Source organism: Brachyhypopomus gauderio, chromosome 5, assembly GCF_052324685.1.
Source record: "Brachyhypopomus gauderio isolate BG-103 chromosome 5, BGAUD_0.2, whole genome shotgun sequence".
Taxonomy (NCBI): Eukaryota; Metazoa; Chordata; class Actinopteri; order Gymnotiformes; family Hypopomidae; genus Brachyhypopomus; species Brachyhypopomus gauderio.
The window spans coordinates 19177767-19197089 of record NC_135215.1 but is presented as its reverse complement, the minus strand read 5'-3'; the positions used below and the strand labels follow the sequence as shown (position 1 = coordinate 19197089).

Sequence of the window (19323 nt, the reverse complement as noted above, 5' to 3'; positions counted from 1 at the left end):
ACTGATGTGTGATGGTGGTGGTGTGTAGGACACTGTGATGTGTGATGATGGTGGTGTGTAGGACACTGATGTGTGATGGTGGTGGTGTGTAGGACACTGTGATGTGTGATGGTGGTGTGTAGGACATTGATGTGTGATGGGGGTGGTGTGTAGGACATTGATGTGTGATGGGGGTGGTGTGTAGGACATTGATGTGTGATGGGGGTGGTGTGTAGGACACTGATGTGTGATGGCGGTGGTGTGTAGGACATTGATGTGTGATGGGGTGGTGTCTAGGACACTGATGTGTGATGGTGGTGGTGTGTAGGACACTGATGTGTGATGGGGGTGGTGTGTAGGACACTGTGATGTGTGATGGTGGTGGTGTGTAGGAACTGTGATGTGTGATGGTGGTATGTAGGACACTGATGTGTGATGGGGGTGGTGTGTAGGACATTGATGTGTGATGGTGGTGGTGAGTAGGACACTGTGATGTGTGATGGTGGTGAGTAGGACACTGTGATGTGCGATGGTGGTGGTGAGTAGGACACTGTGATGTGTGATGGTGGTGGTGAGTAGGACACTGATGTGTGATGGTGGTGTGTAGGACACAGTGATGTGTGATGATGGTGGTGTGTAGGACACTGTGATGTGTGATGGTGGTGTGTAGGACAGTGATGTGTGATGGTGGTGGTGTGTAGGACGCTGATGTGTGATGGTGGTGGTGTGTAGGACACTGTGATGTGTGATGATGGTGGTGTGTAGGACACTGATGTGTGATGGTGGTGGTGTGTAGGACACTGTGATGTGTGATGATGGTGGTGTGTAGGACACTGATGTGTGATGGTGGTGGTGTGTAGGACACTGTGATGTGTGATGGTGGTGTGTAGGACATTGATGTGTGATGGGGGTGGTGTGTAGGACATTGATGTGTGATGGGGGTGGTGTGTAGGACATTGATGTGTGATGGGGGTGGTGTGTAGGACACTGATGTGTGATGGCGGTGGTGTGTAGGACATTGATGTGTGATGGGGTGGTGTCTAGGACACTGATGTGTGATGGTGGTGGTGTGTAGGACACTGATGTGTGATGGGGGTGGTGTGTAGGACACTGTGATGTGTGATGGTGGTGGTGTGTAGGAACTGTGATGTGTGATGGTGGTATGTAGGACACTGATGTGTGATGGGGGTGGTGTGTAGGACATTGATGTGTGATGGTGGTGGTGAGTAGGACACTGTGATGTGTGATGGTGGTGAGTAGGACACTGTGATGTGCGATGGTGGTGGTGAGTAGGACACTGTGATGTGTGATGGTGGTGGTGAGTAGGACACTGATGTGTGATGGTGGTGTGTAGGACACAGTGATGTGTGATGATGGTGGTGTGTAGGACACTGTGATGTGTGATGGTGGTGTGTAGGACAGTGATGTGTGATGGTGGTGGTGAGTAGGACACTGTGATGTGTGATGGTGGTGGTGTGTAGGACAGTGATGTGTGATGATGGTGGTGAGTAGGACACTGTGATGTGTGATGGTGGTGGTGAGTAGGACACTGTGATGTGTGATGGTGGTGTGTAGGACAGTGATGTGTGATGGTGGTGGTGAGTAGGACACTGTGATGTGTGATGGTGGTGGTGTGTAGGACAGTGATGTGTGATGATGGTGGTGAGTAGGACACTGTGATGTGTGATGGTGGTGGTGAGTAGGACACTGTGATGTGTGATGGTGGTGGTGTGTAGGACAGTGATGTGTGATGGTGGTGGTGTGTAGGACAATGATGTGTGATGGTGGTGGTGTGTAGGACACTGTGATGTGTGATGGTGGTGGTGTGTAGGACACTGTGATGTGGGATGGTGGTGGTGAGTAGGACACTGTGATGTGTGATGGTGGTGGTGTGTAGGACACTGTGATGTGTGATGGTGGTGGTGTGTAGGACACTGTGATGTGTGATGGTGGTGTGTAGGACACTGTGATGTGTGATGGTGGTGGTGTTTAGGACACTGTGATGTGTGATGGTGGTGGTGTGTAGGACAGTAATGTGTGATGGTGGTGGTGTGTAGGACACTGTGATGTGTGATGGTGGTGGTGAGTAGGACACTGTGATGTGTGATGGTGGTGGTGAGTAGGACACTGTGATGTGTGATGGTGGTGGTGTGTAGGACACTGTGATGTGTGATGGTGGTGGTGTGTAGGACAGTAATGTGTGATGGTGGTGGTGTGTAGGACACTGTGATGTGTGATGGTGGTGGTGAGTAGGACACTGTGATGTGTGATGGTGGTGGTGAGTAGGACACTGTGATGTGTGATGGTGGTGGTGTGTAGGACACTGTGATGTGTGATGGTGGTGGTGAGTAGGACACTGTGATGTGTGATGGTGGTGGTGTGTAGGACACTGTGAGTTGTCATACTCATGTGAATGTACAAGGGTGTGGGAATAAAGAGCAGATCAGATGAACGGATATGAGCTATATGGCTGTGAGGCTGAGATTATCCAGGTGAGTTTGAGGTGTGTTGGCTGAGATTATCCAGGCACGTTCGAGGTGTGTTGGCTGAGATTATCCAGGTGAGTTTGAGGTGTGTTGGCTGAGATTATCCAGGTGAGTTTGTTGCTGATTTCAGCTCAGCTGTAGGCAACAACAACCAGACATTAACAACAATAGTACAACTATACACCCCACTACCACAACTATACACCCCACTACCAGGTGAGTGTGATGGAGGGGGTGAGTGTGATGGAGGGGGTGAGTGTGATGGAGGGGGTGAGTGTGTATTCTCTCATCTTCATACACATGTGAGTGTGATGGAGGGGTGAGTGTGATGGCGGGGGTGAGTGTGATGGGGGGTGAGTGTGTATTCTCTCATCTTCATACACATGTGAGTGTGATGGAGGGGTGAGTGTGATGGAGGGGGTGAGTGTGTATTCTCTCATCTTCATACACATGTGAGTGTGATGGAGGGGTGAGTGTGATGGAGGGGGTGAGTGTGTATTCTCTCATCTTCATACACATGTGAGTGTGATGGAGGGGGTGAGTGTGTATTCTCTCATCTTCATACACATGTGTGAGTGTGATGGAGGGGTGAGTGTATATTCTCTCATGTGTGAGTGTGATGGAGGGGGTAGAGGGTTTAGAGGGTGTAGAGCTTCTTGCTTAAAAAAAAAAAAACGACTTATGGGGGATTTTGGGGGATTAAACTGTCACCCCACTGGACTGCGGCTAATCCCTGTGAGAAAATACTGGGAAGGTGCTGAGACTCTTAGTGAGGTCACACCATGCACACACTCTTAGTGAGGTCACACTATGTGACCTCTAAAGGTCACAGCGTCTCAGCAAGATGGAAGCAGAATGAAGAGCAGAGTGCAAGTTCAGTGCTGAACCTGTAGAAGGTCAGAGTGAACATCCAGCTCCATCTGACCCACACAGACTTGAGGAGATTAAACCAGTGCAACACGGAGGCGTTCATCCCCTCCTGTGGTCAATGATGGGACTATGAGACACAATTAACAATGAGTCACACCACAAAACTACAATGAAAACTACAATTAACAATGATGCATGACATAATAATGACAAATCCATAGTTAAAATGAGAAAAGCCATGATTAATATAAATATAATATAAATGCAATATAATATAAAACAATATATTATGATTGGTGAGAAAAACCACAATCGCAACAAGCAATGCCACTGCACTGTATTTAAAATGATTTACTAGCAGGAAGAATGTGATTATCATTATTATTAAAATCACTCAATTATTTTTTTTGTGTACTGCCCCCTAACCACTGATTAGGAATTACACTTTATTTGCTGTGATCATAGCAAACACTAACTGACTACAGCAAATCATAAGCTACTTTAAAACTGCATATTCATGAGCTGTGAGATCAGGTGACCCCTACTTCACTCACTCTGCATCGGACTTCTCATGGAACAGAGACATCAGTTTTTGAACATGAGCCCTAACAGCCTTTCACCTCTTCAGGTTCACACAAGTTAAGCCACATGAAGTGACCCGATTATGCATGTTTGACACTGAAGCTGTCAGTCAAGCATCTGGGGGACACACACAGCAGAGCAAAATTTAGCACTTTTCTATATTTCAGAGATTTCTCTGAAATATAAAGTGCATTATAAATAAAATATATTATTATTATTATTATTATTTAATGTTGTTTTAGGTGACAAATTAGGAAGGTTTTTGTCAGAACATTATTTGTGGAAATATTTTTTTCCAATAAGAAACAATTAGAACAACTGCAAAAACCAACTGTGCAGAAGACTCATAACAATGAGATGAGCAAATGATGGTCTAACAACAGCACAGGTACAGCTTCACAGACCTGCAGACTCTTAGCCCCTCCCTCAGTTTCACAGACCTCTTGGCCCCTCCCTCCCTCCCCATCCTGCAGACTCTTAGCCCCTCCCCAAGTTTCACAGACCTCTTGCCCCCTCCCTCCCTCCCCATCCTGCAGACTCTTAGCCCCTCCCTCAGTTTCACAGACCTCTTGGCCCCTCCCTCCCTCCCCATCCTGCAGATTCTTAGCCCCTCCCCAAGTTTCACAGACCTCTTGGCCCCTCCCTCCTCATTCTGCAGATTCTTAGCCCCTCCCTCAGTTTCACAGACCTCTTAGCCCTTCCCTCCCCATCCTGCAGACTCTTAGCTCCTCCCTAGCTGTCCTGCAGACCACTAGATCTTACCTCCCTGTCCTGCAAACTTAAAGTCCTGCACTCATCCTGTCCCACCATTTCTGTCCCACACTCCCATTCTCACTATCCCATGTTCCCAAGTTGGTTGGAGATCCACTCATGATCACGAGCATAAACACATATTACACTCTGCAGGACTCTGCAGGATGTACACAATATTGACAACAGTATTGAAATTAGGTGTTTCAATCACAAGTGTATAAAATTAAGCACCTAGGCATGCAAACTGTTTTTACAAACATTTGTGAAAGAATGGGTATCTCTCAGCTCAGTGAATTCCAGCATGGAACTGTGATAGGATGCCACCTGTGCAACAAATCCAGTCATGAAATTTCCTCGCTGCTAAATAGAAAACAGTCAACAGTCAGCTGCATTATAAGAAAATGGAAGTGTTTGGGAACGACACCAACAAAGTGGTAGGCCACGTAAACTGACGGAGCAGGGTCAGCGGATGCTAAGGTGCATAGTGTGAAGATGTTGCTAACTTTCTGCAGAGTCAATCACTACAGACATCCAAACTTATTGTGGTCTTCAGATTAGCTCAAGAACAGTGCGCAGAGAGCTTCATGGAATGGGTATCCATCCATAGTTGAGCAGCTGTATCCAAGCCATACAAGTGAAATGCAAAACGTCGGTTGCAGTGGTGTAAAGCCATGAGTCTGGTTTTGGCGGTTGCAAGGAGAATGGTACTTGTCAGACTGCATTGTGACAAGTGTAACATTTGGTGGAGGGGGGATTGTTTTTCAGGAGCTGGGCTTGGCCCCTCAGTTCCAGTGAAAGGAACTGAATGCTTCAGCATACCAAGAAATTTTAGACAATTCCATGCTCCCAACTTTGTGGGAACAGTTTGGAGCTGGACCCTTCCTCTTCCAACATGGCTGTGCACCAGTGCAGAAAGCAAGGTCCATAAAGACATGGATGGCTGAGTCTGGTGTGGATTAACTTGACTGGCCTGCACAGAGTCCTGACCTCAACCCAACAGAACACCTTTGGGATGAATTAGAGTGGAGACTGAGAGCCAGGCCTTTTCGTCCAACATCAGTATGTGACATCACAAATGTGCTTCTGGATGAATGGTCAAAAATCCCCATAAACACACTCCTAACCCTTCTAGCTGCAAAGGGTGGACCAACGTCATATTGAACCCTATGGATTAGCAACGGGACATCACTTAAGCTCATATGTGAGTCAAGGAAGGTGAGTGAATACTTTTGGCAATATAGTGTAGTTACAGGGCTGGAACTCTCATCTTGTTGTCTGCTGAGCAAAAAATGTATGAATAGGTTGAGAAAACACACGATTGAATGTATGAATGAACAAATAAACTGTAGGAACGTTCCTCTGTGTGGTCCACAGACTGAGAAACGAAGGAACCGACTCCATATCTGCTCTGACAAACAATTAGAAACTACTCAAACGTAAAAGAGCCTCATTTCTAATTTAAGAGCTATAATAAAAGACCCAATGTGACCATTTTTAGACAAAACACCATGAAACATTCTATATCATTTATTCACACTAAGAAGTGGACTGAGAAGTTCTAGCACACATTATGCTCTTCTAAGGCTCTGGGGCCACGACCACACAGCAGAATGGTAGAAGGTTAAAAATAACACACAAAACACTACTTTTGGAAAAAGGGACTGACTCCATTGTATTCTACCTGGACCACAAGCAACCTGCTTAGCAAGTGTTAAGTGTTCGGAAAGGTGAGGTGCAGAAAGAAGTGTGTGGGGAAACTGCATTCTGCATGTTTGGGTGGAGTTCCTTGAGTTGGAGTTAAGAGTTGGAGTTGGGGCCTCCTCCAACAATGTTAACCCTTGCACAGCCCAACATGCTCAGCAAAATTAACATTCAGCTAGAAACTGTACAGCTAGTCAGGGGCAGCTGGGGTGGTAATGCATCAGGTACTGGATAGGTACTGGACTAGGTACAGGACTGTTAATGCACCAGGTACTGGACTAGGTACAGGACTGTTAATGTAGCAGGTACTGGACTAGGTACAGGACTGTTGAACTGAATAGTCATCTAAACACATGAAAGGTCAGGATTAGTAATCTAAACACAGGAAGGGCTAGGATTAGTCATTTAAACTGATGACTAAAGCAGCCTAAAATACACTAAAATTGACTGCATCAGTATGAATTATTTATCTAACATTTATTATTTTTTTGTTTTTCTTGGAAAGAAATCATGTAGTCATCTTCATCATGTAGTCAGCAGGCTTAATATCACTGAACCTCTCCCTCCCACTCTATCTCTCTCTCTCTCTCTCTCTCACACACACACACACACACACACACACACACACACACACACACACACACACACACACACACACACATGGCATGTGCTCCTTTCCAATTTAATTGTATTGCACTTTCTATATACACAGTGCTATACATAAACATTAAAATACAGTACAGTAAAATAATAATGCTTGTTTATTTATTTGCAAAATAAAAATAAATTGTTTAAATAGGTTGCAAGTTTTAATAAATATTATTTGTTGGCATCCGTCTGTCTCAAGAGACAATGGAATTTGCGCCTTGGTTTTGGCCTGTATAGTTACAACGCCTAACATGGCTCAACAGCCCAAGCTTCGAGCGGCACAGTCTGCCGCAATTTCTGCAGGCAAGGTCAGCGTTAGAGTCTACTGGCACTACAGCCTGTTGTTTGCGCATTCTCTTAACCTCCCACTGGTCCACTATTCTTCTCTCGCCTAAATCAATGCTGGTCTTGACTGCACTTCTCCAAGCTGCACGGTCCGCAGCTATGACCTCCAGTTTACTCAGGTGGATGTTGCCGTCCCGGAGATCTCTCTTGCACACATCTTTGAAGAGGAGAAGTGGCCTGCCTGTGCGTCTGGAGCCCAGGGTAAGCTCACCGTATAAGATGTCTTTAGGGATCCGACCGTCCTGCATTCGTATGACATGACCAAGCCAATGTAGTCGTCGCTGGGAAAGGAGAGCAAACATACTAGGTATTTTTGCTTTTGCTTGCACATCCTTGTTTGGAACACGGTCTTGCCAGCTGATACTTAGAATCTTTCTCAAACAGCGCAGATGAAAGGTGTTGAGTCAGTGTTCTTGACAAGAGTATAAGGTCCATGTTTCGCTGCCATAGAGCAAAGTGCTCAAAACACAGGCCTGATACACCTTCATCTTAGTACTTGTGGTCAGCATGGAATTACTCCACACCCTTTTATTCAGACGGGCCAACGCTGCTGCTGCTTTGCCGATCCGAGTATTTAACTCAGGGTCCAGCGAGAGATTACTGGAGATGGTGGAGCCAAGGTAGATAAAGATCTCCACCACGTTTAGAGTGTGTTCACCAATAGCTATACAGGGGGTAGAGCTGACACCTTGACCCAAGATGATGGTCTTTGTAAGACTGATTGACAGGCCAAATTCATCACTTGCATGTGCCAGATGGTTGACAAGTTGTTGAAGCTCAACTTTTTCCTTAACAGGAATTTGCGCACCTTGGTCTTTGCACGGAGGCGGGCGAGATTGAACAAACCACCATCAGTTCTTGTGTGGATGTAAATTCCATCCTCTGACCGGTCAAAAGCACGCTGCAGCAACAGGGAGAAGAATATGCCGAAGAGCGTTGGAGCAAGAACACAACCCTGTTTCACACCACTGCGAATTGGGAAGGACTCTGAAGTTGATCCATCATACTGGACTGTACCTCTCATGTCTTCATGGAAGGAGATAATCATCTTCAGAAGTTTTGGAGGACATCCAATCCTGCGTAGTAGGGTGAAAAGGCCACTCCTGCTAACCAAATCAAAAGCCTTCTTTAGATCTATAAAGGCAATGTAAAGGGGTTGTCTCTGCTCACGGCACTTCTCCTGTAGTTGTCTAAGCGAAAAGACCATATCAACAGTTGACCTTCCAGCTCTGAAGCCACATTGCGCCTCCGGATAGACACGATCTGCAAGAAGATGAAGCCTGTTTAGGACCACACGAGCGAAGACCTTGCCAACACAGCTGAGGAGGGAGATTCCACGGTAGTTATTACAATCGCTGCGATCACCTTTGTTTTTGTAGAGTGTAATAATATTGGCGTCACGCATGTCTTGTGGAACTGGTCCTTCCTGCCAGCATTGCAACAGAAGCTCATGGAGGTGGTCAAGGAGTGCAGAGTGTTTCCCAGCCTTGATAACCTCAGGTGGAATTTCGTCACTTCCTGGTGCCTTACCGCTGGCAAGAGAGTCAATGGCTCTGCCTAGCTCCTCCAGGGAGGGCAAGGCATCCAGATCCTCCATGACTGGCAAGGAGTCCATGTGTTCAACTGCTGAGTCAGTGACAACATTCTCACAAGAGTACAACTGCTGGTAATGCTCCACCCATTTCTCTATCTGTCTGCCACGGTCTGTTATAATGTAGCCTGTTGCAGATTTCAGTGGAGCTGTATTTGTGATGCTTGGACCAAACGCTTTCTTCATGCCTTCATACATGGCGCGTATATTTCCACTGTCTGCAGAGAGTTGGATGTTCTGGCATAAGCTGCACCAGTAGTCGTTGGCACATTTCCGAGCAATTCGCTGGGCATCATTTCTGGCTTTCCTAAGTGCAGCAATTGCCACCTCTGAAGGGCATCTCTTGTACTCTAGCAGTGCTGCACGTTTTACCTCAATCGCTGGCTTGAGTTCTACAATCCCTGCTTCAAACCAGTCTGGATTCTTCCTCTCACGCTTGCCAAAAGTATCTATAGCACAGTTATAGGTGGTATTGCGGATGTGCTCCCATCTCTCCTCCACACTGCTAGTTGGACAGTCCGTAAGAGCCTCTTGTATGGAACTTGCAAAGCGTGCATGGAGGTCTGGAATAAGGACCATCGCTGTGTTGATGTGAGGTTTCCTTTTCAGTTTGGAATTATGAATCCGTCTAGGTTGAAGGCGAACTTTAGTACCAACAAGTGAGTGATCGCTGTCACAATCTAGGTTGTGGTAGCTTCGAGTTATGCGAACGCAGCACAATGATCTTCTTCTGGTAATAACAAGATCTAGCTGGTGCCAGTGATTTGACCTGGGATGCCGCCAGGACACTCTGTGACTGGGTTTTGTCTGAAAGAAGGTGTTTGTGATGCACAAGTCATGATAAAGACAAAGTTCCAGAAGTCTCTGCCCATTTTCGTTTAATTTGCCGACTCCAAAACGACCAACACAGCGGGGCCAGATGTCATGATTGGCTCCAATTTTGGCATTGAAATCCCCAAGCAGGTATAAATGCTCTGTTGCAGAGATCCCATTTATAGTAGCTTCCAGCTCATCATAAAACTCATCCTTCACTCCAGCACTGGAGCAAAGGGTAGGAGCATAAATGCTCAGAATGTTAACCCAGCCTGATGAGGTGGAGAGACGTAGAGAAAGGATTCTAGCCGAGCCTTGGGAGGGTGGTTCAACTGCCGACAGCAGGGAGTTCCTCACTGCAAATCCAACACCATGTATGCGGGGCTCATCTGGCTCTTTTCCTTGCCAAAAGAATGTGTAGTCCTTTTCCCTGAGACTGCCACTAGATGAAAGCCTGGTTTCTTGCAGAGTATCAATGTTTAACCTGTTCAGTTCACGGTCAATTATGGCCGTTTTTCTGGAGTCTTCGACTTGTTGCAAGTTGTCTGATAGACCAGGGCACATGGTCCTGACATTCCAAGTTGCCAGTCTAAGCACTGGCATTTTTTATTTCAATTCTCTATTTTTTTTTTTTTGCTTGGCAGGTGCAGTATTTACAGTCTGCTCTTCAGTAATATACCTAAGCTTCAAGCACCCCTTGAAGCAGACAGACAGTGACGGGTCAACACCTTATTGGCCGGGGGCTGCCCGACTTGTGGCGGCCGATAGCTGACCAGTGGGACACCAAGATCCCTCCCACTGTCGGAGGCAACCCGTAGCGTCCAAGCTTACGCCAATATGCTCTAGACTTATAACTCGTAACTGCTGCCTCCCGTGTTGTTTCTGTCGCTGCAACAGCAACACTGGAGTGACCTCTCCAGGGCGCAAAGGCCTGGGCAATATATATGGAGATCCTGGAGTGCCCATGTGTCAAGATCCCCCTCTCGGCGTCACCAGTAAATTCCAAAGGAAAGCATAGCAATACATTTGGCACCAGGTTGGCTGCAGGAGCTGCCGGAACGGTGCTTGAGTACAGGCAACCGTCCGCCTTAGGGGCTCCACTCCTGTTTTGAAGGGTTTACTCCCTTACACTTGGTCGTTGGATCAGCTGATCTCCTCTGACCTTTAGCCGTTGACTGCTAAAGGCAGCTCATCCACCTAGTGGTGCAGTGTAAACACCACCCCCTCGCATGATTTAGCCCGCCAGCTGAAGCGGTGTACCGGGGCATGGCACTTGGAGCCAGCATGCGAGAGATTTAGGAGATGGATGAGGACCAGTGGTGCCCATCCACCCTGTACAGGGACGCAGCTGAAAGACACTAAAGGTACTACCTCTACCCTGAGCCCCCTATGCCCCCTATTATATTATTAATAAATGTTATTTAAACAGGAATAAGTAACAAAACTATATGTATGCATCATGTTCACACCCTGTACTAAGAACAACAGATAGTCATGCAACCGTAGCCTACACCCGTAGCCTACACCCATAGCCTACACCCATAGCCTACACATGGTTGTTGTGCAGTGTTGGACAAATTTGTGTTGATTTTTTGCTGTTTTTGTAAGTTTATTTTGATTACATGTCAGCTCAGTTTTGCTGGAATGTTACATGATGGGCACCTGTCCAGGAGACGTCCAGCAGACACACTGTCCAGGAGACGTCCGGCAGACACACTGTGTAGGAGACGCCCAGCAGACATGCTTAGATATGGGTCAAAACCCCAGAATCTATGGGGATGGGGTGGCATCAGCACAGAAGCAATGAGCCTTGCGCGACACCCATGGAGGCATCTCACCCATGGTCACATTGAAATATCCAAAGCAGCAGCTCTGAATGTGTCCTGCTCTGCATCAGCGGGTAGAGTATGTGCACCACTCACTCCCTTTGGCCTGAGGTGTCATATTAAGGCAGATCTCATATCTAATCAGACCCTCCAGAAGGGACCGAGTGATTGGTGGATGAGAAAGGAAATAAAGAGTAAGAGGGAGAGAGCAGTGATGGGGTGAGTGGGAGAGGGATGAGAGGGGGAGAGAGAGGAGGGAGAGGGATGGGGGAGAGAGGGAGAGAGAGATGAGATAGACTGTGGGGAAGGCAACCACAGGCAGAGAAGGAGAGTGATGTTATCAAAAATATGAGCTGTCTGGGTAGATCTACACATAAGAGAGAGGGAGGGGTAGAAAGAGAGAAGAGAGAAGGAGAAAGAGGGATGGAGAAAGAAGGAGAGAGAGGGCTGAAGAGAGAAAGAGTAGGAGTAGGGGAAAGAGTAGGAGAAGGGAGAGAGAGAGAAAGGTAGAGAGGGGGAGGGAGAGAGATTGAAGGAGAGAGTGAGGGAGATGGAGTGAAGGAGAGAAGAACATAGATAATGGCAAAGACAGACCATGTGAATCAGAGGGACAGAAAAAAGAGTGACAGAGAGAGAGTAACAGAGAGATGGGGGTCTCCTGGGAAGAGCTCTTTTGTGTGGAAGAGGTACTTAAGTCCAGAGGTGGGATGAGAGACAGACAAATTCTACAGGAATTCACCAGCATTCTATAGTTATTCACCATTGTTCTACAGGAATTCACAAGTATTCTACAGGAATTCACCAGCATTCTATAGTTATTCACAAGTGTTCTACAGGAATTCACCAGTGTTCTACAGGAATCCATCAGCATTCTATAGTTATTCACCATTGTTCTACAGGAATTCACAAGTATTCTACAGGAATTCACCAGCATTCTATAGTTATTCACAAGTGTTCTACAGGAATTCACCAGCATTCTACAGGAATTCACAAGCATTCTATAGTTATTCACAATTGTTCTACAGGAATTCACAAGTATTCTATAGGAATTCACCAGCTTTAAGCAGTTGCTGGGGCTGAGGAAGTGGTTTCACTTCAGGGGGATCAGACAAGATGTGTCCTCAGCAGCTTTTTTCCAGCGTTCTTCTGGAATGAGCCTTTCCACCCTGCTACAGGCCAAACTGCCCCTCTGCTCTGCATCTTTTCGAAAAGCTAGCAGGCATCAGGCCAAAGTAATATTGATGCATATTTTGGCCATGTTGACTTGCAGGCTAACTGTAGCTAGCACAGAATTTTATCATGAGCTTCCACCCTTCACTGACTGCACAGTGCAAAGTTGCACAGAGTGCAAAGCTGAACAGAGTGGCTGAGTTGTGAACTCTGCAATTATAATTTTCAGTGAAAGTAACGTTGGATGACTCCTGTTCATCCTACTATGCATTCAGAGCAGTTGTTGAAGCCCACGTGAGACATAATTCCGAATATTAATTGACAGCAGGTTAGAATATTCTGGACTCCCACAGCCAGTCCTAGTGGAGACTGCACTAGTGTGCTAGGGTGGAGACTGCACTAGTGTGCTAGGGTGGAGACTGCTCTCCACCTACAGCCCTCCGGGTGCCAGTCACTCATCATTGCTTTCTGTCTGTGTTGTTATTTTTAAAACATGTATGACAGTATGACAGTAAGGTGTCAATATGACAGCATCAACTAATGATGACATATAGCATTTGAATGGCACCGTATGACATGCACCGTTTGACATGCACCGTTTGACATGCACCGTTTGACACATGCAGTATGTGTTTGGAAGCATGTTCATTCATGTTAACTTTAAGTGCAGATGGTGAATCCCAGGAAGGCTACAGAGCTGAAAGAGGCTGTGTTCAGCTCAGCAGGAGATCAGGCCTGCATGTGGTTGTCTGCAGCACAGAGATGATAAGGAAAAGAACCCACCACACATGATTTTACACACACATGCACACGCGCGCGCGCACACACACACACACACACACACACACACACACACCACACACACACACACGCGCGCACACACATACATACGCGCACACACACACATACGCGCGCACACACACATACGCGCGCACACACACATACGCGCACACACACACATACGCGCACACACACACACACACACACACACACACACACACACACACACACACACACACACACACACACACACACATATATGCACACTACCAGCTCACTACCCAGGGGAGGGGCAGTGTCCTTCGTCCTCTCCTCAGAATGGAGATGGAGGAGAAAGAGAAAGACAAAGACAGAGATAGAGCAAGAGAGAGGGAGGGGGAGGGAGGAGATAGAGAGAGAGGGAGGGGAGAGGGGGAGGGGAGAAGATAGATAAGTCTTTGCTTGGGCACAGTGGGAGGCTGGAAGGTTTAAAAGAAGAGTCTCAAACAAAGGGCTGAAAATAGGAAGAAGGAGGAGAGGAAAAGTGAAAGAGAAGAAGGCAAGAGGAAGAGAACAGAGAGGGAGGGAGAGAGGGGAGTCAAAGCGTGGACAGAGGAAGGAGAAAGGACTGATTTTGAAAACTGTTCCAGCCCAGCAGACTGCAGGGACGTCATTTCATATTTAGTGGAGAGTGGAATCATCATACCAGTGTGTCGTAATGACAGGTCAGTGTGACTTAATGACAGGTCAGTGTGACGTAATGATAGGTGATGTAGAAATAGGTCAGCAGTAGTCTGAAACCTTGTAGTGGTTTGTGAGTTCCAATGTGTGTGCTGCCTACAGTCAAACTACCATAGTCGGAGAGACCTATAAAGATAGAAATATCTCCCTGGCAACAGGAGAAATGCTATACTTATTAAACTGTAAAGAGCAATTTCAGTGAAAACATATGAAACCTCTATGCTAACAGGTAAGGAGAGGGTGGAGTAATGGTAACAGGTAGGAGAGGGTGGAGAAAGGTTAACAGGTAGGGAGAGGGTGGAGTAATATCAGCTAGGGAGAGGGTGGACTAAGGTTAACAGGTAGGGAGAGGTTGGAGTAACATTAACAGGTAGGGAGAGGGTGGAGTAACGTTAACAGGTAGGGTGAGGGTGGACTAAGGTTAACAGGTAGGGAGAGGGTGGAGTAATGTTAACAGGTAGGGAGAGGGTGGAGTAATGTTAACAGGTAGGGAGAGGGTGGAGTAATGTTAACAGGTAGGGGAGAGGGTGGAGTAATATCAGGTAGGGAGAGGGTGGAGTAATATCAGGTAGGGAGAGGGTGGACTAAGGTTAACAGGTAGGGAGAGGGTGGAGTAATGTTAACAGGTAGGGGAGAGGGTGTAGTAATGTTAACAGGTAGGGAGAGGGTGGAGTAATGTTAACAGGTAGGGGAGAGGGTGTAGTAATGTTAACAGGTAGGGAGAGGGTGGAGTAATGTTAACAGGTAGGGGAGAGGGTGGAGTAATATCAGGTAGGGAGAGGGTGGAGTAATGTTAACAGGTAGGGGAGAGGGTGGAGTAATATCAGGTAGGGAGAGGGTGGAGTAATGATAACAGGTAGGGGAGAGGGTGTAGTAAGGTTAACAGGTAGGGAGAGGGTGGAGTAATGGTAACAGGTAGGGAGAGGGTGGAGTAATATCAGGTAGGGAGAGGGTGGAGTAATGTTAACAGGTAGGGGAGAGGGTGGAGTAATGTTTCCAGAGCATTGGTGGATGAATTCTGTAGACCCCATACTCACTGTGCCTCCAACGATACGACCCAGCGGATACCAGGCACGCTCATCAAACCAGTTCAGGAACTCATAGAAGCCTTTTGTAGTGAGATGATGTGTTGATCTGTAGTTAAACCTGCATCAGGAGGGAGAAAGAGAGAGAGAGAGAGAGAGAGAGAGAGAGAGGGTGAGAGATTAGCTAGCTGGGAAGGCCATTTATTTATCCATTATAGAGAATGGCCCTTTCCGCAGTAGAAGAAGAACAGATATGAAGGCAGGGAGAGGACATCTGTTGGTCTGATCGATATCAGAATCCCAGCTACCTTCACTACAGTTCTTCAAAACACTGTGTCCTGAACACTTTGGTTCAAGGTAAACTTGAGTTTCACACATGACTGCACTGGGGCTTTGAACAAGCTCGCAATGTTTGCGCTTGGTCACACTCCAATCTGGAAGATTTACAAACGGATCATTGTAGCCCTCGGTCTGCTGGGCCTACAAGACCTGCGGCCAATCAGAAACACGATCAGCAGTCAGGAAGCAGCAGCACCTGAGGGGCATGACACTCCAGAGGGGAGGAGACATGTTAAACGGTGGACCATCCTTCATAAAAAGAGAGGGAGGGAGAAAGAGGAGTGTAGAAAGAGAAAAAAGACAGAGAAAGACACCATATCAGCAAAAGGCAAATGCCATGTAAATCACAGCAGGACAAACCCACTCTGATCCAATCGTCTGTCACATGTAAAACCAGAATGCTCCAGCTGCAGAATATGCAAATGTAGCTACCTTTCCCCACCCTGCATAATTAGTACCACATTTTACATAATCATGGTAATCAAGATGACCGTCACACATTTCTCCAATGAGGCTGTGTCCTAACCCCTCCCTCTGTCTAGTGATGCCAGTTGGCCTGAGAGAGAGAGATCTGCCTGAATCCTCCATCTGTCCAAGTTCTTCCGGCTGCATCACGGTTGTCTTTTAGAGCAGCTAAACTCTGTCCAACTCCCTTCATGAGTCAGGCTCACAAGTTCAATAAACACAATCAAAAGGTCATTTCACTGCATGTGTGTGTCAGTCTGTGCATCTGTCAGTCTGTATATGTCTGTCAATCTCTCTTTTCCCACCTTCCGTTCGGTTCTCTGTCAGTTGCCCTCTCTGAGTCTGTTAGCTCCAAACATTAGCCTGTAATCTTCTGGGGTTACAGGCAGAACCAGAAGAGCTGTCTTTAATACCAGTGGAACACCACGTTGGTTTTATTCCTAAACAGACAGACTTTAATAACAACCAACACTGACAGGAACAACAGCATATTAAATTTTTGTATTTTATTTTTATTTGATTTTAGTAGTATTCCAGATTTTTTATATGACTTTGTTTCCATGCTTTCCTGAACTCTGTGTTGGTTGTTGTCACGTTGAGGACCCCGGCCCCTCCCTTTTGGGCGTGTGTATACGTTGTCCACGTGCTTTGTCTACGTCAGTGTATATTCGTGGTTAGGGTTATGTCATGTGAATAATAAGTCTCACCTGTGACTTGTCTCATAATCACGTGGGGCTAATGTGGTTTGTCTATTTAATGTGCGCTCGCGCAGTGTCCTGTGCTCGTCTTTGTCTAAAGTCTGCACGTTGTGTGTATGTGCTTCAGTGTTCTCGTGCGCCATTGCACAATATCTGTTATTATTATTAAACGTAACGTTTGCTACTTAAGCGGGGATTCCGTGTCTCGTCCTTGGCTGCGCTCCGAACGTCACAGTTGTGTGTTATTCTTTGATCTTCTACATCTGATTTGCCTCTCCCCAGCACACAATCTGTGCATGGACGACTACCAGCCAGCACTGCTTAACCTATAGTGTTCTAGTGTTAGCGTTCTAGTGTTAGCGTTAGCGTTCTAGTGTGAGGTAGCATGGAACACCACATGTTTGAGACGTGTGAAAAAGCAGAATATAAGATGGCGAGCCCTGAGTTTATTTCATAATTTTAGTAGCACATGATATAACTTGCAACCAAACTAATCAAAGAGAACTGGGCTAACAGAAGTGAAATACACATATGAGAAGAGTAACAACTCCTATCTGAAAAAGGGACATGTACCTGATAACACATATCTGATGATGGGACACGTATCTGATGATGGGACACGTATCTGATGATGGGACAAACGAGGTTTAGACATACAGCATAACAGGCCAGAGAGAGACTGTGGGTGGGGACAGTAATGGGTGGAACACGTAACAATGATCAAAACACACGTGACAATGATCAAAATACGCATGTGGCAAGTTGCCTAGGAAACCAAACAAAACCACACAAACGGTTCCATGGCAGAGGGGATCATGAAGGCTACAGCACTATGTGTCAGGTCTGATCTGTCCTTGTGTCAGTGTCCATCTCTCCCCGTCCACATGGGTGACAGGTTTGTTAGGAAGGGAAGTGTCCTGTTCTCTCTCCCAGCAGGCTCATCCAGTGTGTCCAGATCACACCTGTTTCACCTCAGCACACAGGAGCTGAGGAAGCGTCACAAGACACAGTGAGTCACCCTGAGTCACAAGACACAGTGGCACTGAAGCCAGAACACAGAGATTGTGTGCCGTGACTGTGTGCTGAGACTGTGTGTTCTGATTGTGCTACAACTGTGTGTTGAGAGTGTGTGCTGGGATTGTGCTATAACTGTGTTCTGAGACTATGTGCTGGGATTGTGCCACTATTGAGTTGTTGCTGTGACATTAATGAAGTTAATGAAGCCCTCTGACGCAGGCTCACTCGAGCAGCTCCTGACCCAGTGCACAGCCCAGAACGGCATTGGAGTGGTTTATGTGACTATTCACCTGCTGGACAAACATCTCCCACCTGAACACAAGGGGAAGTGGATCATGGTCTTCCTCGACATACAGCCGGTGCTGTTAGGAAAGGAGCTTATTTGGAGGGTGGGTGAAGGTGGATGAATCTCTTGTCTCATGGCCAATATCTGACTCGATGAGCCCAGTACGTGTGACTGCACACGTGTGTCTCAGACATTGGCGGTGGGGGTGGTGGAGTGCCTCAAGGTACTGTATTAGTTCCATTGCTGTTCATCGGTGCACCTCCAGACATAATAACAGCTGTGTCACAGAGGTGGGTAACATCAGGACAGGTCAGGAGGAGGGGCTCAGGAAGCTTGTGCAGGACTGTGTTAACGGATGCAAGATGAACCAGCTGCAGCTCGGCTTCAGTAAGACTCTGATAACACAATTACACAGTCTCAACACACACTAGACTTGAGGAAGTCCAGACCTGCCCAGTACCCAGTCACCATCAGTGGAGCTGGATAGCCAGCTGGACTGGAAATCCATCACCCATGCTGGGTGAAGCTTTACCTCCACTTCCTGAGGAGGCTGAAGTTCTTTGACATGTGTACAAATCTCAGGCAGAAGTTGAGAGCAAGTTCAGTAAAACGGGAATGAAAATCGTGGTGAAGAGTTCAAGGCAAAACGCAGCAGAGGAAAACAGAACACTTAGAAATGTGATATGAAACCGGCGAGACTGCACAGAATATGACACACAAGCGGTTAATATACACAGATAATCACATGAGAAAACAGACAACAGGTGGAATCAGTACAAAGGATTGGGAATGAACCAGAGGACTGTGGGAAATGTAGTCCATGGGTGTCATGGCAGGTGTGCTGGGAGGGGCAGACATTCTGATATTCTTCCAGGCCATGGTGATGAGTGCCACATCCTACGTTGCTCTGTGCTGGGGCAAGAGCATTAACAGAAAAGCCCTGAACAGCACTGAACCCCCCCCACCGGCTCCACAGCGATTTACATGGCATACTGCAGACAGTGAACTGTGCTGAAATCGCATCACGCCACAATAAGCTCATCACTGTATTCTTCTGCCATTACACAGGGGTGATGTGTCATAATCTGCCACTATGTTCTTTAGACTGTGAGCGGCTCCGCCTACTTCACATTCTGTGTGTATGAATGAGTCTCAGTGCAGCGTAGATGCAGTTCAGATCTCATTAGTGTATACGTGACACAGGTCTCATTAGTGTATACGTGACACAG

General features: G+C 46.8%; 1 protein-coding gene across 3 annotated transcripts in view; it reads right to left on the bottom strand.

Annotated features, from left to right (window-relative positions):
• The window catches only part of LOC143514711 (dolichyl-diphosphooligosaccharide--protein glycosyltransferase subunit STT3B-like), a 172611-nt gene that overhangs the window by 38218 nt on the left and 115070 nt on the right, over positions 1-19323 (bottom strand). For all 3 annotated transcript variants that reach the window (XM_077006237.1, XM_077006238.1, XM_077006239.1), the window contains exon 2: positions 15302-15410. In XM_077006237.1, coding sequence (XP_076862352.1) covers positions 15302-15410 — 109 coding nt within the window. The remainder of the gene's footprint in view (positions 1-15301; positions 15411-19323) is intronic.